General features: G+C 39.6%; 1 protein-coding gene across 8 annotated transcripts in view; it reads right to left on the reverse strand.

Annotated features, from left to right (window-relative positions):
* The window catches only part of ampd2a (adenosine monophosphate deaminase 2a), a 42,933-nt gene that overhangs the window by 5,603 nt on the left and 13,441 nt on the right, over nt 1-23,889 (reverse strand). For 4 of the 8 annotated variants that reach the window (XM_074634651.1, XM_074634657.1, XM_074634691.1 and 1 more), the window contains 16 exons: nt 10,192-10,322; nt 9,164-9,294; nt 8,535-8,603; nt 6,367-6,478; nt 6,017-6,206; nt 4,538-4,676; nt 4,353-4,442; nt 4,115-4,244; nt 3,803-3,997; nt 2,693-2,824; nt 2,422-2,585; nt 1,679-1,805; nt 1,426-1,589; nt 1,176-1,296; nt 289-462; nt 50-160 (listed from right to left, as the gene is read on the reverse strand). In XM_074634651.1, the coding sequence (XP_074490752.1) occupies nt 50-160; nt 289-462; nt 1,176-1,296; nt 1,426-1,589; nt 1,679-1,805; nt 2,422-2,585; nt 2,693-2,824; nt 3,803-3,997; nt 4,115-4,244; nt 4,353-4,442; nt 4,538-4,676; nt 6,017-6,206; nt 6,367-6,478; nt 8,535-8,603; nt 9,164-9,294; nt 10,192-10,322 (2,180 nt within the window). Of the gene's footprint in view, nt 1-49; nt 161-288; nt 463-1,175; nt 1,297-1,425; nt 1,590-1,678; nt 1,806-2,421; nt 2,586-2,692; nt 2,825-3,802; nt 3,998-4,114; nt 4,245-4,352; nt 4,443-4,537; nt 4,677-6,016; nt 6,207-6,366; nt 6,479-8,534; nt 8,604-9,163; nt 9,295-10,191; nt 10,323-18,271; nt 18,638-23,889 lie in introns of those variants that run through there. The other 4 variants (XM_074634675.1, XM_074634666.1, XM_074634644.1 and 1 more) reach the window with 2 other exon arrangements.

Consider the following 23,889-nt stretch of genomic DNA (forward strand, 5'->3'; position numbering starts at 1 on the left):
TGTCACCTGATTCAATACACAAAATGAGAAGAGGTATAAACTAGTTTACCTTGTGTGAAAACCCACTCATGAGGACACTGTTTCTTGCCAGCTCACACATGTCACAGGAACTTAGTTTCCACACCTGAGTAGCGATGCTGTACTCCTCCATCAGAGGCTCCTGAACCAGACAAACACACAGAGAGAACAATGACATCTCAGCCTCATCACTTCTGATCAGTTTTTTTTTTTGTTTTTTTTATAAATGTAGGTCATGTGTAGATTCAGGCTAACGCCCTTCATACTGACCTTAGTGAAGTGGAACTGAAGAGGATCATCAGTGGACAGAGAGACTATGAGGCCTCTGGACAGGTACTCTGGCAGCGGGTTGCGATGGTAACTGAGGAACAGGCTGTTGTTACTCAGTGGTGACATGGCGATGCCAATTTGAGCCAGGTAGTACAGATACTGCAGCACCGGGGCCTGATGGATATCAAATAGAGAAAGAGAAGGAGAGACTAACTGAATCTTGAACCTACTGTACATGTTACCCAATAGTTTCTATCTCTCTTTATGCATCTGTAAACACAGTGCAGGTCCAATCCAATCCAACCGACCCTTCGCTAAGCCCCTCCCTAGAACGGCCACTGGCCAATCCTACATTAGTAATTACGTGAGGGGGCCTGTCAAGCTTTCAGCGGTGTGTATGGAACCCGCATGTCCGACAGCAGAGTGTCGTATTTCTTTGCTTTTCCGAAGCCAAAAACGCAAGAGGAGCGATTTCAGATATGGATTAAACAGTGTGGAAGACCTCACTCACAGCTGAATCCATCAAAGTTAAAAAAAAAAACTCCTTTGTTTGCTCCAAGGTAAGACGCTAATAATTTTAGCACGTTGATGCCATATTGAAATGCCAGGTGCGAAAGTTTGACAGGCCTAGCAACAGTAACCAAGGGGGGAGGGGCTTAGCAAAGGGTGAAACGTTACCAAAAAAAATGACACGGACATAAATTAAGTTCTCTGACACCATCAGGTCTGTGAAAAGGGAAAAGTCAACAAACAACAACAACAAAAAGCCTTTATAAAGCTTTCCGAATTAGTTTTAGAACACAGCCAGCATTTGTGAGAACAATGTTGTTTCAATATGTTAAAACTAAACTTTTGGAAACAACCCATCCATTGTGAACTGTCCTGACCTTTCTGAGCAGCAGTCCGTGGGAGATGTTCTCTGACAACATGAAACCTGACACCAGGTGGTGGATCGGCCCGGCCTCCCCACAGTGAGGTCGCAGCACAAACGTGTGAAAGCCTCTCCGCCTGTGTAAGACAAATTAATTTACAAAAACAACATTAAAACCTCATATTTTGTTTTGTGAATGATTATGTGTTAAATGAATGGATGAAAGGATTCCTGTGTGTTATAAATGTGTCCAGCTGTCTGCATACCTTCGCAGGTGGTTGAGCACAGTCATGTTGGCGTAGGTGTAGTAGAGGTAGTAGGAGTAGGGAGGGTTGTCTTCTTCTGTCCAGTTGTCTGGCAGAGGACTGTCAAGATTGAAAATGTGGTGCTCTGGTTTGGACTCATCGTCCACGCTGTCGAAGCCCACCACCTGTGGACACACATGCAACAAAAACACTCAGTCTCTTTGAGTGTGAATCATGAGGATCGCTTGGATTTCTGGTGAAGTGATATACTCACATGCTCCAGGAAGAGATGCAGCTCAGGATGACTACGCGGGTTGATCGTGACTTCAAACAGCGGCAGGAAGATGTTCTCCAACATCTCCTGGAAATTAGCCAGCTGCTTCTTTGTGCGGTACACGTCACTGGAGAGGTAGTGATTGAAAAGTGACATTTGTTGTCATCATAGAGATGATTATTGTTTGTTTTTGTAAAAACAACTAATTTATTTCAAATAGGGCTGTCAATCGATTAAAATAGTTAATCGTGATTAATCGCAAATAAATCACATCTTTTTTATGTGTTCAACATGTACCTTAAAAGGGAGATTCGTCAGTTAAGTATTTAACACTCTTATCAACATGGGAGTGGGGATATATGCTTGCTTTATGCAAATGCAATGGATCCCTTAGGTTTTCTAGTTTCACATGATGCCATTATCTTCACTCTAGCTTTAAAACATAACAATCACAAGTTGCATTAATGCATTAAATAAATTAGTGGCATAAAAACGAATTTGCGTTAACGCGTTATCACGTTAACTTTGACCCTAATTTCAAATATAAGTTTCATTGTAGAGGCTAGAAGATATAATCCATGTCTCAACTAGTTAAGGAGCAGATATTCTCTCATACCGGCTCAACACAGAAATCAACAGACAAACGAATTCCTTTTGGTTCGTGCTCTCATTACAACCACGTTTATGACCACCAGTGACAACAGTACGGCTTCAAGGTAAAGCAAGTTGGAGGGAGTACTTACAAAAGACGAGGCACCTGGATGAGCCAGCGCACATTGTCAGAGTACACTCGATGTTTGAGGGCCCACTGAGCCAGCTTGTCCCATTCGTCCCGGTTGCGACCGTAGATGGACAGGCGTAGCTCAGAGTTCTGGTACTTGCTCTCCTCCAAGTCAAACATCACCTCCTGGACAAACAGTGACAGGATATACCAATGCATCAGTTTGTGTATGTACTGATAAATTGTTTGGGTATGAGGGATAATAAATACTTAACATATGAATTATTTCACACCTTGACTATGTGTGCAAAGTATTTTCCTTCAATGTGGTTGTCAGTCTTGATGAAGATCTCTCTGAGGATGGATTCTCCGATGGGGTTGTATTTGGCGTTGAACTTGTCAAACCGATGGAACGTGTTGCGGTCCTGATAAGTAAACGAAAAACCAGTCAAACCTCATTTTTATCTTTACTAAATGCGTTACGCAGTATTCCTTTGTACACAATGGGCCTCATGCCGGAAGCAATGTACGAACAAATGTTCTCTTATTTTTGTGTGTATCCATGATTTGTTCTTATTTTATTAGTACCCATTGATTTGTGGGATCCACTCACGTTTTCTTATTTTTGCTCTTCTCCTAGGTAAGAGATCATTTTACGAGTGGTCGAGAGCACTCATACTAAGATAAGAAAAGGACATCTCGCTTTCCCAGCCCACAAACTGTTTGTCCAACACAAGGAAACATACATTTTAAATTTGAGGAACATAAAGAAATCCATGAATATCATATTTAGATTTAGATTATTATATGTGTTAGAGTAATTGTAATGACTAGATTATTAAATGTATGGTCCATTGAACCCAATTACCCTTCACTTGGATGATATTGCATGTGTTCAGCTTCTGAATAACTTACATACTGCTCTTAGATGCTATGGATTTTGGATCAATAAAGTCTTATCTGTCTTTCTATCTGCCGAAGATCCTTTTCTTACAGCCTTTTTTTGGGGGCATCTCCACAATTCTTGGACATGTGTCAGAGTACTTGCACATGGCACAACACTTGCCCCAGTATATAATGTTTAGAGGGCGTTACACAAGAACTGCTAAAACCTTCCCTTATATAGTCTTTAAGGGGCGTTATCTATGCTAATAATAAACAATTGGCCACACGCCTCCAATTTATGATGAAGTGGGATTGATCATTCAGGGTAAGAGCACATTTGGATGGTAAGAACGTTTGGTGCATCTGGAGTTGACTACTCTTATTTTTTCCTCTTTACAGAAAATTAAGAGAAAATAAAAGAGAAATTTAAGAGACTGTTGCTGCATGAGGGCCGAGTAACTCAAAACATTTAGCAGAACTTCAGTTAGATATTGTTTACCACTGCTCCCATTTCTCACCGCATGCATGTCAAGAGTGTCTACGCTCAGGTCAAAGGCCGTCAGGTTCATGGTCTCAAACACCTCCTTGAGGGTCTGACCACGGCCGCGCTCGATGTGAACGATCTCCCCCGGGTATTTCTTCATGGCTCTCTTGATGAATCGCAGCAGGTGCTTCTGATTCATGCAGGATGATGCATGTATGTGTGTGTCCACCTGTAGTTAGGACAGAGGCAGATATGACCTTGTATCTCATGAGAATGTTGTCAACTAGCAACAGTCAATGGATGTTATCAGTATAGCAGTGATAGATTGGCATTTGTTGTCTCTCGCCTTTCGTATGTTGTAGAAGTCTCTGTGTGGAACTTTCTTCTGAGCGGCCAGCTCCTTCATCTCATTCAGGAGGATGTGCATCTGGAATTTAGAGCTCAGGTACTGCAGGCGGCGGTAGCAGAAAGACTTCCTGTAAAACACCATACAGAGGAAACACAGGCGCATATTTCATGTAAAATATACACTGAGCATTTAAACAGTGACATCTGTAGACTGATGGTATCAAAGAAACACTCACACTGGGCCATTGATAATGAGGGCCATCATAACATTCATGTCTCCGATGTACTCCGTCAGGTCAGGATAGGGCAGGTCCAGTTCTGTGCTTCTGAAAAGCAGAACAGTATAAAAGTTATACAAACAGACTCACTCTTTTTTGTTTTTAATTATTATTTTAGTTATCCTGCAGGTACAAACACATACTTGTCCATGCTGGTTTCCGTGGCGTAAACGTGGACTACTCCATCAATCATCTTGCAACCATATCCTGTGTCTGCTGGCAAATTCTTGGGGTCGTGGTCATAGGGGTGCGTCTTTGAGACAGGTGGGTGGACGGGGGCATCTGGGAAAACAAGATGTTATATCAGCCATGCTATAAAAAAAACCTCTTAAAATGATAAACAATGACTTGGTAACTGCTCAGATAAAAGAGACACAGTGTAGGAGTTTTTACTACATAGTGGTCCCGAGTGACTACTGTGTTTTCATTTAAGAATTACATTTAAATTTGGAAAGTTGATTAAATTGAAAAACAGCCATTGAAGAAGTATTTCTCATAATCTTTATTGTTCAATTGTTTTGCCCACTAGTTCAGGGTGTGGAGGGGGAGATCAGTTTAGCAAGTTCTTCACTTTCTTTCTGGCGTTTCCTAGCTGTCTCAATAACAATATAACTGTATATCCATGTATATATCCATTTATGTATAGCCTGAAAGGCTCATCTTAAAGACTGTCACTTTTTCAAGCTTGAACAAGCCCAATAGTTTTGGTCCTGGAAAACCCCTTTGGAAAAAAAGGTCCGATGTTACCTTAGCCCCAGTTATATCATAAAGCAAACTTGCAGAGAGTTGAAACACTTTGCTAATGTAGTAAGTAGCTATTGTTATTATAAAGAGGGAAACCGCAGAGAGTAGAAAGACTACAGTCCAATGGAGAGACACTCAAATGTTTGGGGAAAATGCTGAATTTAGAGCTACAGCCAACGATTATTTTAATCATGGATTAATCTGCAGATTATTCTCTCAATGAATCGATTAATAGGTTTGTCAGTAAAATGTCAGAGAATAATGAATAATGGCCAGCATAATTACCCCATGCTGAAGGTGACATATTTAAATTACTTGTTTTGTCTGACTAACCAAAAAGCAAAGATATTCAGTTTCCTATCATACAAGATAAAGAAAAAGTGTTTCGAGATTTTGGGCATTTTTGTTTGAAAAATGATTATTTTTTCGTTGATCAACTAATCAAATAGTCGTTACAGCTCCAGCTGGATTAGGCTGCAAGTTTCCCTTTTGCCCCTGAGGCATCTTGTATATAAATAAACAGCCCAGTGATGCGTGCTGATGCAATCTTTCCTGGTATTCTGAGGTAAAACATGAAAAGAAACAAGATTCCTCTGCAGAACAGGGCCACATATTCTTGAAATGCTTGTAGCCTCTCTTTTGACAGGTATTCCCAGAACAAAATGGGAAGCCAAAGAAGGAGGCAGTCTAACTAAAGGCTTTTCCTATGCTACGGTATATGGAGTGACCAAAAATGCTCTCTGTCACCTCAACTTGGCTACAGTTTCAAAGTGTGATAGCTCGGCCTCTTGCCTCCACCATGTAGCTCTGTCCTTTCTGATATACACTTTCTAAATGCCATTTCTTCCCAACTGTAATAGAATATGTTTGGTGTGTACCAGCATCTACAGGGGTCTCTGCTATATCGTCATAGTCCGTCCAGAGATCCAGAGGCTTAATCCCGAGCTCCAGCAGGGCGTGAGCTGTGGTGTTACAAAAGGACTGCATGGATCGCTTTATGTACTTCTCCCGGATGAATAATGCCTTCACCACACACTTCGCAGCATCTACCAGGTCAGTGAACGGCACCTGGGAAGAAATCAATACACAGTAATGAAAATGGGAATTTAACTTGCTGGAGTTTAAGTTGAATTGCTGATGAAAACACATGAAAACACATGAAAACACATGAAAACACATGAAAACACATGAAAATCATATGAAAATCATATGAAGAAAAGCTCCTCACCCCACACTTTTCCTCTCCAGATATTGAGACCCGTTGGTACTCTCTCTCTATTGGCATTTTCCTCTCCTTAAAGCCATCATCAACAAAATCCACACTCTCTTGCTCCAATGACCTCCAAGAGAAAATGAGAGTTTAAAACAAGAGAAAGGTAGGCAGAGGCAGAACGGATAAAACCATACAGAGATGGAAAACATGTGGATATAAGCAGGAGCAGAAAAGTAAATGATGGAAAAGATAATCCAGATGTTTTTGGTTTTATAAAGTTGTAATAGCAGCTTTCACCATTGGCGCAGTTTATTGTTTGAAACAGTAGGTTTGGAAAGTATTCAGACCCCTTTCCCTTTAATAAACACAAAACACTCCATAAACAAGGCAATTGTTTTTTTACACATAAAATCCTGAAATTTCCTCATTTACCTGCATGTTCAGACTCTTATTCAGTATTTTTTAGAAACATTATAAGCTGTGATTGATGGCAGCTTTGCACACATTCAGGTTGCCAGTTTGTCCTTCAGATTATTTCATGCAGAGACAGATTGGATTAAGAGTCTGTCTACAGGTGGTTTCAGTGGTTCAGTTCTTGGAGTCTTGGTAAGACAAATGTCTTATATCACAATGATGTGATTGTGTTCCTGAAAACTCTGCATGCTTTAGAATAAAGTGTATAACCCTTTTCTAGATGCATGTCTCAAACACTGTTCGATATCTGAAAATAATGTCCACTTGATTGAATTTGCAACATGAGTTCTCTAATCAGGTTCTGGAAACAGAAATTATTGATGAAGAGTGCATCCATACTCAATTAGAAATGTCATTATAAAAGGTCTGGCAACATATGTACTGTAGATGAGGTACTTCTGTGTGTTCATTTTAATACATTTGCACATCTCGAAAAAAATGTTCAAAAATTGAGTAAAAAAAAAGAAAATAATTGTAAATTAAATAAACAAGAAGTGAACAAGTATGAATACTTTTCAAAACCTACTGTACACATAAGTTACCAGTTAGTGAGATGTCAATGTTTCTATATTATAAACTTCAATAGTAACACACAGAGCTGCCCAATGACCACGACTGTAAGAATTTCTTGAGGTTCACAGGAGATTTCATGATCAAGAAAACAGAGGAAGTCAAATCAAGACCAATGGAAAAAGCAAATACAGACTTTAGACATTCAAACTTAAGAGACTCGTTGTCTTTAGGGAAAGTAACGGCACATTCACAAGCCAACATTTAGTCAGTTTTAATCGAACTCTGGTGCGCTTCGTTTGGGCAGTTGGGCGCAATAATCGTACTCTGGTGCGGACCAAAACAACCTGTCAGAGACCGCTTGCCAGAGGGGGTCTCGGACCGTTTCCAAGTGAACCACAACGCAGGCTGCTTGTGCAGGCATTTGTTGAAATGGGCACAGGTAAATAAGAGGTTAACATGAGTAGGAGAGGACGGACCTGGACTTCTGCAGAAGTCCGATGTTTACTTGACATCTGGGCCGAAGAGAACATACAGAATATGATAAATAAAGTCCACAAAAATAGTGACGTTAATAAAGACATTCCAGATAAACTGGAGGAGAAGGGATTTGTGCGCACAGCAGATCAGTGCCGAGTCAAAGGGAAAAAACTACGACAGCAATATATCATGGTCTGCGATTCCCTGCATAGACGTGGCAGCTCTACAGACAAAAAAGATCAATTCGCTCCTTCGTACACACCTCTCTGCAAATTTTTTTTATTTATTTGGTCCTGCTTTATTTTATGTACTGTGAAACCGAACCAGACTGAATAGAAAATGAACCCAAAGTATCCATTTCACTCTAATTCGGACTAACCAAACGGACTATGGCTCGTGAAAGCGCCCTAAAAAAGCAAAAGAATAGATGTCATTTGTACATCTATCAAGTCACCAGCAGGGGGAAGATGTGGTCCATCTCAATATGCTGATAATCTGTCAGTGGTTCTGGAGGAAAAGTACTTACACCAGTCCAGAGTTCCTAAATACTTTTAGACTAGACATTTATAAGTATATAGTAAAGCTAAATAATAAAACATTCAGGTAAAAAGTTGCCATGCACATTTCTAAGAATACAAGCAAAATAGAGATGAACTGAAAGAAATTAAACAATCAAAGACAAACAAAACAAAACATACTGAAACGCAAATCTCACTCACTCTAGGTCTGCAGCACTGTCGATTTTCATGAAGTCCTGTTTGGCGCGGAGCAAGATCTCTGGCTCAAGCCTTGGCGTAATATGCAGCGGCGCAGGATAGTGAGGGCAAGGCAGGTGGCAGATGGGCATCAGAGGTAGTGAGAAGACATTAAGCACACAAAAGGAGAGAAACCAGATATATGCACAAGCACACACAGAAACAAGCACTCTCTCACACACACATACATACATACATACATACATATATATACACATACATACAAAGCATTGTGAGGTTGGCACGAACAGAAAAATCTCATCAGTGTAGTGGTCCACTAAACGATCGGTTTAGTGGTGCAGATAGCGTCAACCCTGGCAACAGAGACAGAGCCCACCTCCTTATAAAGGTCTGTGTAGAAGAGGACTGAACACCAGGACAGGTGCAATGTGCTGGCTAGCCCAGTTAGCTGATTGATGGGGTTAGTTAGTCCACAAACTGGCATGTTGGAAGCTCATAAGCATGTGTGCATGGGTCAAAGCAAGACTGTGTGTAAACGGCGGGGGGGCATGGGAGAGCTGTCTGTCTGAGATAATGTTAAGAGTTTTATTTAACTGGCTTTGTTTGTGCGGTGTGTGTTTGCATTTCCTCACTTGATGTCCTGGCTGATTTGCCTCTCTAGTCGGTGCCTTCGCTCTTCCAGCTGTTCGATGGGGCTGTCCTCCGGAAACTCATAAGGAGCGGTCCGCATCTCGCTGTCTGCCATGCTGCGTGTGAACAGCTCCTTTGTGCAAACATAAGTTATACCATTTATGGTGTCATAAAACAGGTCAACGTCCGAACACATATGGAGGCCTCTCACACAAAACCACCTGCTGCATTTTCTGCCAAAGCAGATATTGAACTGGTCTCATTCAAAATAAGAAAACATTTTAATGAACTTGTGACATAGTTTCAATTTGAGCTGCAATTGACGATTATTTTCATTGTTGATTAATCAGTTGATTGTTTTCTCGATTAATCGATTAGTTGTTTGGTCTATAAAGTGTCAGAAAATGGAGAAAAATGTTCAAATCAGTGTTTCCCAAAGCCCAAGATGACGTCCTCAAATGTCTTGTTTTGTCCACAACTCAAAGATATTCAGTTTACTGTCATAGAGGAGTAAAGAAACCAGAAAATATTCACATTTAAGAAGCTGGAATTTTGACTTTTTTTTCTTAACTCAAACTGATTAAGCGATTATCAAAATAGTTGGCGATTCATTTAATAGTTGACAACTAATCGATTAATCGTTGCAGCTCTAGTTTCTAGTCTTTACCATATTCTTGATTGTACAGGCAGGCAGTTTATTATTACTTGGGGGTTAATTCAGTAAATCAACAAAACAAAATCTTCTTGTGTTAAACTGCTAAGATATTGGAAGCTGAAATCATTCTCCAGGCAGAAGCCAGCGGGACAATATACAGATGTTTACTGATTAACTATTAAGGATTCAAACTTGCCAACATGTATTTTCTTAACTGGCAAATTCCACATTTAAACAAATCTCCAGTAACAGCTGATTAAAATGAGCTAAATGGCTGGAAAACTGGTGCTAATCAAAAGTGCTCCTAGTTTAAGTTTATTTAGATTAGCTGTACCTAAACGATCTAATGTAATCGGTCCGGCTTTGAATTCTTACCTCAGCAATCTCTTTGTACTTTTCTTCCATGGATGTTCGCAGGTCGATGGGGTAGTGTGTGATAGAAACAGGCGTCCCTGGAAGTGATCTCTGGGTCTTGAGTGGCTTGTGCCCAGATGCACCACACAGGTCTGTAGAGAGACAGAGACACAGACTTACAGTATGTAATAGTGACATATGGAGTCACACTGACTTCAGAACTGATTAATTACATTAAATACAGAGTGTTTACTTTTAGGTCCTTACAGTGCCCATTAAAGGCAGAGGCGATGGATTACCATTAACAAGTAACAAACTGCAAAGATTGAGATTTTTGAACACAATCACTGCAACATCTATACGTGTGCCACCATTCAAACATAAAACAGCCACAAACCGGCAAAAGGCTGAAAAGCCAGAAAGCAGAACAGTTATTTCATTTAAAATGCCAAGTTAGCTTCATTTGTTAAAAAAAATAAAAAAATAAAAAATAGTAGTAGTAATCTATGCACATTTTCTTAGCTATGTAAAATTTCAACAAAGTAAAAATACTTTTACGTTGTCCACTGAGTAGTATATATTTGGAGTAAGTAGGTTCCCTTTGGCCAGAGAGATTGTTACATGTTTTTTTTTCTGTATCAGGAGCCACAAAATACAATTAAAGAATCCATCTTGAACTCCACCTCTGATCCTTTTAGTGTTGCGCTGGAAAGATCAATTTTAACAATGCTGTCTCTTTTCTGTAAAGTAACATGGTGACTTGTACTAAGTTACATTTTTCTTTTACTTAACTATCACATACTGTAGATGAATTTGCTTCAGTAAAAGATCAGTAAAGTAACAATACCTCCAGTTGACTAATACATTCTTTCCACTTCTGTATGAAGCACAGTGTCTATGGAAAAGAGCCAGATGATTTTTACCAGACAAGTACAGGCTAACAAAATACTGTGTGTTGTGTTGTGTGTGCTTATGCAAAGGATTGAACAGGCCTGTAGTTTACCATGTAAATGTTTACTATTGAAACAGCTCCAAACACATCGATGACACACATATAACTTGGCCTCTTTATGGTGTCCAATTAGTCATAGTGTAAAGCCAACTGCATGAAACATCATGTGCAATGTGTAGTAATTGACCGAACTAGAGGGGGTTCAGATACACATGGACCATCTGGCTGCTTAGAGGGCTCACAGCTAATTCAATGGCAATGGGGCTAATTTATCTACAAACTTAACTATTGTTCATCATTTTACAGACTAATATGTAAAAAGTAATTTACATTTGGTTTACCAAATATTGCAACCTGTGGTGGTTTGAGTGTGGAAAACTATGATTTTAGAAAGCACAGATTCAATTCAGACTATGTGTAAACCAGTGGGCAACTCCAGGATCTGAAAAGTGAAGCAAACGTAAACTTTCATTCTTTCTAATAGCCAGCAGGGGTCGACTCCTCTGGTTGCAAAAAGAAGTCAGACTGTATAGAAGTCTATGAGAAAATGTTCATTTAGTAAATGATGGTCTCAATTAGAGTAAAATAGACCATAAAGCAGAGTATAGGAGTTGTCCATGTTTTCGTCTTACAACTTTAACCCTTTCACAGTGTGTTTTCAGTTCATGAAACTTAATTAGAATCTTTTTGGTCGCCTAAAAATGTCTTATTCAGAGATTGGTTGCACTTTGCTCCACCCTCTCGTATCACTTCTTGTTGCAAATAACCAACATGGCGACGACCAAAATAGCGAACTGGAGGCTTCAAAGCGGCAGTCCACAAACCAATGGCAGACGTCACGGTGACTACATCCACTCCTTATATACAGTCTATAGTGTACACTACAGCTTACTCATGTGACATAAGTTAACATTCATTTAGTTAAAACTATAGACTTTGGACAAACAGCTTCTAGAAGCAACTGCTTTTATCACTTTGTTTCATCTAAAACTTGAAAATCAGACAACTTAAATCTTCCACCAGTTATTACAGAAGTTGCTGTAACAAATAACTGACTTCACAGGACACAAGGCTATCGAGTGTTAGATTGAGCAATCTTTGGCCAAGAACTTCCTTTGTTTACAGCTACATGGACACCCAGTTTCCCTGCATCTAAACTGGAGATCAGTTGCAAACATTCAGTCAGAAGTTAAACAAATACAAAAAGAGCAGGGCATAACTATATTATTATGTATGAAGCTCTGGTGACAGTGGCTGCGGCTGCATCCTTGTAATATGTCCAAGAACAGAAGCCGGCTTAAGGAAGGCCAGCTGTACCAATAGATACTGTGTCACTTCAATCACACACAGACATGCACACACACTTGTTAAGAATTACCCTAACCCGCATGTACACACTGACATGTGCGTACAAACACCTGAGGTTGACACAGAGGGGCCTTCCCCACTCTAGACCTGCTGGAAACAGATGACGCCAGCTCCACTCCAGACTAAACCAAAGACAAGAGAGGAAAACCACCAAAAGACAAAATGCCTTTGTCTCCGAAGACTGAGGGACAGTGTGAGAAACATCACATTTACTGATCCTTGTGTATTTTCTAAAGACAACCACGACTTGAAGTTAAAGAGAACCATAATTTAAAAAGTACCATAGTTATGTGCACACACAGTTACTCACTCGCTCATAATAAGTCTGTGGCTTTGGGAGTGATGTGTTCACTCTCCTCTATAATTGGTGCCATTATTGGTACTGTGTCTGGCCTGTGACAATTAGTCTTTGCCATCTGCTGTCTGCCCCCAGGGCTGTGGAGTTAGGAACAGACAGAGGGTAACTCTCCACAGTATACTATAGCAGCATGACACTGGAAAAACATTTCAATATTGCACATAGGAGCTTTGAAAGATGTGAGTTACAGCTTTGCCACAATCTGCTGACAATCATATGCTCAAAGACATAAAAAGAGTGTTTGAACATACAGTACATGCATCATTAGAACCAGTATATGTAGATATACACATAGCATAAATAAACATTTTTCAAAAAGATTTCATAAATTAGATTTGCGACCACAATATGTACTGTACGGTTGAAAAATAAACTTCAGCAACACTTTCTAAATTATAGTATCTTTATGGTATTTTGTCATATCTGTACGGACATTTCTTGCTACAAACATAATGGTCAACATACAGTATACGCATATGCAAATATTTCTGCAATAAAAAAATATCAGCCTGACCAATTTATCAGATTATTATAATTTATATTTTATAATATACTATTTAGAGATTGATCATTGTTAATTTGATTGTGTTGGTTGGCTGTACTCTTTTTCTTTTCTATTTTATTATTATTAATATTATTATTATTATCATCATCATCACCCATTGGAAATAAAGGGTTTCAGAGCGCAGTGGTGCCGTTGTCGCGTTGTGTCTGAAAGGGCCTTCAGTGAGTGAGAGAAAAAGAGAGAAATGAGTACTAAGAGACAGAAATACTCAAGCAGGACAACAAATGAATGAATGAATGAATGAATGCCGATGAATACTAGTTAATACCAGAGATTCAAGTAAGTTCATGCCAGAGGGGCAAATTATTCAGTTTTCTTTCCTGTGAATTAAAAGCAAAATTAAAGTAAGCTATTTAACATAAAAATGCTGTTGCACTGTACTTATTATTTTGCAATTTTCATTCTTTAAAAGACACCATAATGCAGGAAACAAAGTCTCTGAAACTCAAATTGTTCTGTGGGAGGATTATTATTATTATTATGATTATTGTTATTTTATTTTTTCCTTTGTTATTTAGTCGTATTTGTTTGGTTATATGTTGTTTGTTTTGTCGCTGTTGTGTACATAACATTGTGTCTAACACTGTTCTGTTTCCATTTGTTTGGGACCCCCTTGAAAACGAGATGATGCATCTCGAGGGGTTTATCCTAATATAATTAATTTCATTAAAAATGCAAAGTGCACAGATACATCATGTGGATAAGACATGTCCATTTTCACATGGACAAACTTCAAGTATACACTCACACACACACACACACACACACACACACACACACAGAAACAGAGTCATCCCCAGTATGGTATCCATGTAATCTCCCTGCCTGTCCACCACAGATGACTCTTAATCCAGCACCCTCGACTCTATTTATCTCAGTGACATCATGGTAGTATATGTCTAGCGTCTAAGGATAGAGTGTGTCGAATGCTGTACACATTGTAAAGCCCCTTGAGGCAAATGATCGGGATTGAATGTGATTTGTATTGGACTCGATGAATAAAACTGACTTGACTGGTAGTAGGGAGAACAAACCTTCTACACACATACAAGTAAACACAACCACACTGGGAGAAACTCAGCAGACTACAAAATCAAAAATAAAGGAAAGCAGAAGAATGAAACTTTGAACCGCAGATTCTCTGTGTGAGTTTTGGCTCATATTCTGCTCTGATACCTCTTTCAAAAATCACTCAACTGATATGCAAAACCCACAAAAACACAGCCAAGAGACAACCATCAAAACAACAACAGAAGCACGAGAAGGTTTATGATGGGAAACTTCAAGAAAGACTCATTAGTCATAAAGGCCTGTAGGATTCATTCAGTTAAAAAGAAGTCCAAACAGCAACTAGACAGGTAATTGAAGAGTACTGTTAATTTGTCTTGACAGTGTTGTATCTAAAATTTGATATAACGCCGTCAATAAAGATAAATTTCTTCGATGTCTGGGCTATGGTGGAGTCCAACCAAAAAAAAAACTGTGAGCTTGTCCTTGAGTAATATTTCTGTGAAGCCTTGAGATAAGCACTGTTTTTGTTTTGTTTCAAACCACATTGCAGATCCAGATTGCAATGTGATTTGGCAAACAGGCTGGCCAACAAACCCAGCCTCTAGCCTCACCTCAAACCCGCTGTTTACTGTGTGAGTGTCTTGTCTATTTTTAAATGAAACGCTTCAACACTTCTATCTTCGCGTAGCCATTGTGAGTTAATTTCTTGGACCAGTGAGTAATATTGACAAAGCTCTCCCTCTCAGCTTTCTCTCACATCCCTGGGACCTGAGTCTGCACACCGCCCACATACACTACCCACCTGTTCCTTTGAACCCTACCAGAGAGACAGTCATCCAGCCGCAGCTCTATAAGGATCAATACAATCCCTCCAGCTTGTCTCGTCCTCATCCTCCCTCAGGCCGAAAGTAGCAGCAGGCATAGTGTTGGCAGTGCCAGATACTGAAGTAGTCAAAAAAACATTGTACAGTAATGTCCTTGAATATATTCCATGACCGCATCAATCTATATCAATTTGACATCTTTTATTTTCTGTAATATCATGATGTTAACTGTGTTTGGACAATAAAACTACTTTGTATGCAACAAACCTTAAGTCCCATAAGCCCCACAGTGTTGTCGAACATGTTGGGACATGTTGCTGAATCTCTGTTGGCTGTATACCTAAGTGACAAGCAGTCAACTCTTGTAGGAACATTTTATTTTATTTTGCAGTTCAGCTTTTTTTCCACGGTTGGGTTAAGGTGAGTATAGCTGCAGGGAGAAATTAACTACTGTGCTAAGCAAACAACAACCATTTATTCTCTCCTTTCTTGTTAACCACAACCACACACACCCTGACGTAACCGGTGCACATGACGGTCTCTTTTGAAATGTGCATGATCAAGTTGGACTGCATCCAATTAATTAATACTGCTGGTAAATATGTGGTTTTTCTCTGCAGCAAGAGGCAGCAAAGTCCCAACATGACCCTCTGCCCAACAGTGAATTAATTATCAAAAATAATGATATCATCATCTTCAATGCTTCTATTAAAGCAGCAGTGGGTAGAAATGGAGCAAATATTTTTTTTAAAGTTATTTTTATATAAAACGGTCACTATATCCTGACAGTAGTGTGTGAGACAGGTAATCTGAAGTAAATCATGTGCTTCGGTGTCCTCGGGTGCTCCTAAAGGCATCTGCAATATTTCACAGACCGGAGGAAAACAACCAATCAGAGCCGAGCCGGAGTCTGCCGTCTCTGAGCAGCTGTCAATCACTCGCAAACTCCAATCAAACGGTCAAACTAGGCAGAGCTGATCAAATATGAATCAATATTCTGTTACTGTAATGCCTATTTCTCACCTCAAATGTTTTCAGAAACATCTTGTAGTGAGCTGTTTAGCTGTAAAATGAGAAAGTTTGTGACCCGGCAGCCATGTTGAGATCAGTTGAGGAAATACAAAGCATCGCCCACCAACCGGAGTAAACTTTCTCATCTAGTTTTCTAAGTCTAGTTTTCTCTCAGAACACTTGAATTACAATACGCTGAAAGGTTATTATGGAAATTTTTGCCCAATGATGCCAAAAACTTGAACTGAACAAAAATGAAGTATGGCGAGAATATGGCAATATAGCTGATATTATAATCACAATATTAAAGATAATATATCACGATATGGCAAATGCATTCAAAATTACATTAAATATAATCAAGCTGACGTTCAAATTGTGTTCCACTTTTACACATAACATGATACCAGACTTCATACATGTTAAAAGATCAACTTGAAAAACTAATTTTAATACTTGATTACAGTTTGCTCTATATTATTAGCTCTGACAATAGAAAGTTGTAGAACAACAACGTAACGATCGTGTCATCACATTATGATTCTGCTGAAAATCAATGAACAATTCATATTGAAATATCGCCCAGCCCTACTCATTGTTCCACAGCTGACCATATGTTTGTGCATGTATTATTCAGACACGTAAACACACAACACAATAAGCTTGTGTGTGCCATTATCGAACCAGGAGACGAACCATTGATATTAATAATTTAAATAAAGGCTGTCTACTTACATTTGTAGTGATATCAAATACTAATGCAAACTCAAAAGGAGCCAGGGATGTCACGCAGCAGCAATGCATGATGGGCATCTTAGAATGAGAGAAACTGTTGATATGTCATAGTGTCTCATAGTACTGTGTTTTAGTTTACTTTTTGGTCTACTGCGATTGTGGTTCCAATGTTTAGAAAAGCGATTTCACTTTATTCCCTGAGAGGAAGAGTGATGACACACGCTTCAGATGTTCCTTAGCAACCACAGATGAGAATAAGCCGCTACTCTTGGTCTTCGTCTCGGAAATATATTATCAGTACTGGGGATCAGTACAAGGGAACAAACACTGCTGAGGAAATGTGCCAGCTAAAAAACTGCTGCCTGCAAATTCTTTGTAAACAGTTGGCGCATGATTTTCTTTTTTTAACTTAATGAAGGAATGCTTAAGAGAGAGAGAGACAAAAATACATTTAAATGCATGCAGAAAAACCAAGATAATTCTCAGTACTGTGGCAAATGGCCTTTAAGAGGAGACAGATAAGTCACTTGTCATTGCCATCACATACACCAACACACAAAACAGATGTCAGCTGTTCTCACAAAAACTCTGCCCTTATAAACATCAGGAAGGACAACATGTTCAGGTGGACTTTAAAAAAACGAGACCCCAGCAGTTTATCTGTCTGCTCACACAAACTGCCTGAAGAGAGTACAGTGTTGATGAAGATGCAGTTCTGAATAAGACATTTATTTTCCTCCAGCTTCAGCAACTCTGTTGCAACCACCTTTCTGATTTACTGCACACTCTTGTAGAACGTGTGCCGTACACTGTACATGTACACACACTCACAAGGATCTCAGTGATTAATATTACCGCATCATACAGGACTGTAGCAAACAGCAGCGGGGACTAGATGCCCCAAATGTTCACTCACTGCAACAGCCAGAGTCTGCAATAAACTATGGCACACACCAAGCTCTCCAAATATCAGCATCATAGCAACAGACCGACCTAAGAGATGCATGACGTATTTGTCCTCTCTCTCTCTCTCTCTCTCTCTTAAAGAAAATCCCCCGTCATTTCTAGATTTCTTCCCACAGTTTTCTACATGCTGTCAGCTTGTTCCAGCACACAGCCGACTGTGTTTACTGACACCTCATCTGTCACTGTGAGCTTGCTTGTGCAGTATTTTTGGAGTGATAAGCCTGAAAACAGAACTGCTGTAACTTCTAGTAACACAGTATTCACAGGTTCTACAGTATCTGTTCATCATTACGCAGCATAGGTTACAGTACCTCTATGTAACTGTCTTGTCCTGTTCTGTTCTCACAGTCTCCGTTACGGTCGCAGTGGCCTTGCCTGAGCTCTTGCGGGATGCTGGGACATGTAACTAGGCCTGGGACGGTGCTCGATGCTCCCTCCCCCCGCTGGCACAGTGGAAGAGACAGCAAAGAGAGAGAAGAGAGGGACAGGAATCGCTCTCTCCTAAACACAAGCTGCTCTAACACCAGGATCACACAATCCCCCTCCCTTCTATTTCTCCTTTCTATGCTTCTCCTGTTGTAACTGTCGCCACCTCCAGTGTGCTGGTGAAGCAGTTGTCTGTCTGTCTCTGTCTCTCTCTCTCTCTCTCTCTCTCTCTCTCTCTCTCTCTCTCTCTCTCTCTCTCTCTCTCTCTCTCTCTCTCTCTCTCTCTCTCTCTCTCTCTCAGCTGCTTCCTGGATTACACCGGTTTTCTGTGCATGAACAGTACAGCCTTCAAGCTCCCGGATTTAAATACTGAGTTGGAATATACCACGTGGCAGTAAAGGGGAGGGACTGGGGTGAACCACTTCTGGCTCTATTGTGCTGTAAAATGGAGGAGGCCCTGCATCTCTGGCCACTCCCACCTCTTCTCTACCTCCCACCTCTTTTTCATGATGCACCGCTTCTCTTATCTCATGAGAGCAAACCTTTAAATCATGTTATGAATACAGATATTGAGAAATAATTACTACATGTCCATTTATTGCACACAGATTCAAATATTCCTTCTTCATTCATGTAATAAAATCAGTTGATTTGCACTCTATAAATGTATTTGCCTAACATGTAGTTCTGTTTTAATTGTCTTATTGCTTAATGTTTTATTGCTATCATATGCAAATGTTTTTTATTCTGCTTGCTGTTGATGAGGCTGTGTTGATGCATCCATGCAGCGAGCCAAATTTCTCATGCAGCAAAATAAAGACTTAACTTACCACTATACTGTCACCTTAGCTCTATATACTCTACTATTTTACAAACTGTTTACACCTCTGTGTGTGTATGTATGTATGTATGCATGTATGCATGTATGCATGTATGTATGTTATAGTAGTGGGCAAATATTCTTGCTTTATGCAAATGTATGTATATATTTATTATTGGAAATCAATTAACAACACAAAACAATGACAAATATTGTCCAGAAACCTTCACAGGTACTGCATTTAGCATAAAAAATATGCTGAAATCATAACATGGTAAACTCAAGCTGTGCTATGGCACACGGATTAAATCAATATTAACATTTAATTGCCTCATAGATACATTGATGGTCTGTTGAAGGGTGCCTGGGACCCAAGATTTTCATTGCCAACGACTGCTTGCTGTAATAGTTGTGCATATGACGAATAAACAAACTTGAAACTTTTTTTCATGATTTATATCATTTTTGTGTGACGTTTAAATCAAATGTCTAAAGTGTGATTAGTTGTGTTTGTGAGGTCAACATTCATATGACTGAGCACAAGGATGCAATGGCTGTGTTTACATGCAAGTGAGCTCATTTACATGTTGCATGCCATGTTGCTTTCTGCACCGATCACATGATGCCAGTGGGAGGCTGTTTCCTTCCTCTCTCACATGACTGCTGTGCGGCACGAGGAAGGCCTGTCTGCTGTCTTTCACAGTGTGCAAGAAATCTGCTAAGCTTTTGTTTAAATGCCATTTTTAGTGAATTTTCAAAGTATCACTCAAAGACCAAAAAGCAAAGATCAAATATAGAAACACAGAGGCGCACACAAACATCAGCATGAAAGACGCACAAAAAGCGGACACAAACCAAACCAGGTACTGAATTGTGGACAGATCCTCAGTTTTGTGCAATAACATCACATACAAATGATCCAGCCTCAATGAAAATCAAGCCAACACTATAAAGTACACAAGACTCAGAGGAAACTACGCTGACAATGTTGTTCTACTGGTCTGACTCATAACTGAGAGTTTGTTTTTCATCTTTCATGCCACAGTATCCAAACTCAAGATAGTGTACTAACCCAGTTTGAAAGGCAGAGAGCTTTATGTGCCACGCCTTTGTGCCTATCAGTCTCTTAAATCTGAGATCCATCTCTGTATTTCTTAGTAACAATGAGAATATCATAGATACTAACCACAATCAACACCTACCCATCACCCACAGTTTTGGAAAAAGGTTAACCCAGATACACAATACTCTCGTTGCTCTGGCTGTGTGGCCTGTTACATGATGGACCTAAAATGTGGTGGTATGTGAGGTGTACTTTCTGTCTGCAGTGTACTAAGTGAGCAGGACGTTTACAGCTCGGCTGAGGATTAAACCACACCACAAGTAAACAATCTATTTGGAGACTTTTGCTTAAAAAAGACTTAAATCAAAAAACAACTTCATTCATTCAAAACATCAACTATTCCAGCAAACACAGAAGGGTCTTTAATACATCGAGTCAACATGTGGTTGAAAGTTTTACAAAGCTTAAAATATGATTTATGTAGCACATTTGCAACTTTCGCATTCATCTTAAATCTTAACAATATCAGTGAATGTACCTATGCCAATTTAAATTTGATAAATCTTAGTGATTAAAGTCAAAAATATAACATTTATTTTTGTGGTAGGAACTCACTCACAGGAAGACATTTGACCCCAATTTATTAGTGCCGACATGTTTAAATTGCCACTTGTATTAAAGAAGCCTATAGAGGAGCCTTTAGATGCATACTTTATGTGAACATATAGATGTGTTTAAGGGGTTTTCTACAGATGAATGCTACCCGTCACTTCAGGCTGTTAAGTTACAGCCAACTGTAGGGTAGAGGATTTAAATGACATGCAACCTATGCCAGAGTGCTTGTGGAGATTTCTCATTCATTATATTTCTGTGAACTTGTACTGTACTAGCTCAAGGCTTTTTTTTTCTTTGACTTTCTGTTCTGATCTTAAAGATTGAAATGGCATCCCTTAGGATAAATAATGATGATGAGTATGTGTTTTGCCATTGATGATATTACTTGCTTTATTGAAAACAGCCTGAGGTTTGGTGTCTTTTTCAGCCCCAGCGTGAGCTTTACTTCTATTACCTCTGTTGTTTCAACAAGTCTTTTTCCCAAGACGCTAATCAACAGAGCACGGGGGAGTAGCTGCGCACCGTTTCTGACTCCCTTTCTCCAAGAGGAACACAAGGCCCCTGTCAAGCGAACCTAATCTCTAACCCTGCACAGAAATTCCCATGTGAATAAAACAGGACAAACATTCAAACAAAATGGCTTTTCAGTATTCAGACTGATGCAGCTGGGAGTTTTTCTTCCTGAATCCATCAGAAAAGTTCTCAAAACAATAAATCCTCCCTGCAGCCCATCACACAGCAAATACACAAAAACACTGACTGCACACTGACCCATGTACACACACACACATACATGTACACGTACATGCATATACACACTGACAGTCCCACACTCCCCTGCAATCCTCTGTGATTATCCAGAGCCCTGTCTGGTCACCAAACCTCTCACCATATCTGAATATAGCAAAGAGGAACACTGTGCCACTTGACGCTGTCAACATGTCGCACACTGTACTTAGCAGTGCTCGGACATTGAAAGGGTATTATCCCGATCCTGAGACCAAAAGTGTACCATGCAGGGAACAAAAAGCCGAGGGCAATAAAAAGGAGTGTTGCTTCACAGAGATGGCTAAGTGAGGAGGCCACTGATAACACACGACCTGTTTCTATGAACTTGGATACAGACTCACATGTGCATGCACACACCATTACTGCTATCTTTATTTTGAGATACTCAAAATAAAGATAGTTGTCAACTATTAAATTAATTGCCAACCATTTTGACAATTAGTTTGAGTAATTTTTTAAGGAAAAAAAGCTTCTTGAATGTGAATATTTTCTGGTTTCTTTACTCCTCTATAACAGTAAAGTGAATATCTTTTAGTTGTGGACAAAACAAGACATTTGATGACGTCATCTTGGGCTTTGGGAAACACTGATAGACATTTTTCACCATGCTCTGTCATTTTATAGACCAAACAACTAATAATTTAATTGAGAAGATAATACAGATTAATTGACAATGATAATAATCGTTATTTGCAGCCCTAACTGTATTGTTTGTTTGGTGAAACTGACAGAATGTTATAAATGTTAGATACTGTCTACAGAAAGTCTGTATGAATTAACCGATTAATCGTTTAGTCACAACGTCAAAAAATTGTGAAATATCGTTGATCACAATTTCTCACTGCCCAACTTAAATGTCTTGTTTTGTCTGACCAACAGTTTAAGACACAAAGATATTACATTACATTGATATACAGTAGAGAAAAGCTTCATATTTGAGAAGCTGGAATCAGAGGCTGAAAGAAAAATGACTGAAAGGTTGCGGTTCTATTTTCAGGCGATTAACTAATCCGCTGATCATTTCAGCTCTCGACTTAGGCTTTATAAGGAAAGCTCAGTTTTCTCACTAAGGAGAACACTTTAGTGGTCTGATACACACAGGAATGCACAAATGCAAACACAGTGACAGGAAGAATTTGCTACTTGATATCACCTCATATCAAATAATAAAGAACAGTTTAACAGTTTTGATAATTGCAGAGAGGACTTATCAAAATAAACAGTCCGACTGAACCAATGGTTACATAAGAAGTGATAATTTATATCATCTATTGATTATAGCCCACATCTCACCCCACCCTACTCTTACAGCTCCCTGATGATCAGTAAACTGTGATGAGTGTGTGTTGAGAAGCTGTATGGATGCATCTTTTCACAATGCATTAGCGGAGATCATTAAGTGACCATGGGAGTGGTGGGCGAGCGATTCACTGACTCAATGAGGTCACAGGACAATAAAAAGCCAGTCAGGGACCAAACATCAGCTGATGCTGGTTCATCTATGATCAATGAGGTGGATTAAATGAAAATGGATCTTCATTAGGAGCCATGCTGAGAGCAGAGACAGACCAAAGCAGCATGCTTAACTGTACCTCAGCAGTGAAATACAACCCACCAGGACCATGTGTCTGTCATCCTGCAAATCACCCCGGTGAGACACAGTGTGTCCAATGGCATGATGTGGAGTCTAGCTGCTCTGGGCATGCGAGTGTGTGTGTCTTTATGTTGTGGTGACGATATTGTAGCTCTGCTGGTCATCTACTCGCCCCCAGCAACAACAGGCCCACCTGTTGGTGTTACAGCTTTCCAGGCCTTGGTTCCTGGACCTCCAAAATCCCTTTTCCAGAACTGACACACTTCCTCGGTTTCATTGGGAAGCAACAGAGCTATTCATAGCAAAAAGAAAGCCGTGGAATTTTCCACCCAAACACAGAGCAAACTGGTCCTCACTCATGTCTGACTGCAGTCAAAGACCTGAGACACTGACAACCAGCCTCTTGTTTAAAACTGAAGGTCTGACTTTACAAAGCACTTTTGTGCCAGAGACTCCCTCTAGCGGTGCAATGGAAAAGTGCAGAACTGTACTTATTAAAATGTGCTATTAAAAGAAGTTGAAAATGTTCTTAATATTCACACACTTTATCACATTTCAATCAAAACAAAGTCCCCATATAAAACACATGCCTAACTGGGTTTGCACATAATTGCACATAACT

The sequence above is a fragment of the Sebastes fasciatus genome, chromosome 1 (genome assembly GCF_043250625.1).
Source record: "Sebastes fasciatus isolate fSebFas1 chromosome 1, fSebFas1.pri, whole genome shotgun sequence".
Lineage (NCBI taxonomy): Eukaryota > Metazoa > Chordata > Actinopteri > Perciformes > Sebastidae > Sebastes > Sebastes fasciatus.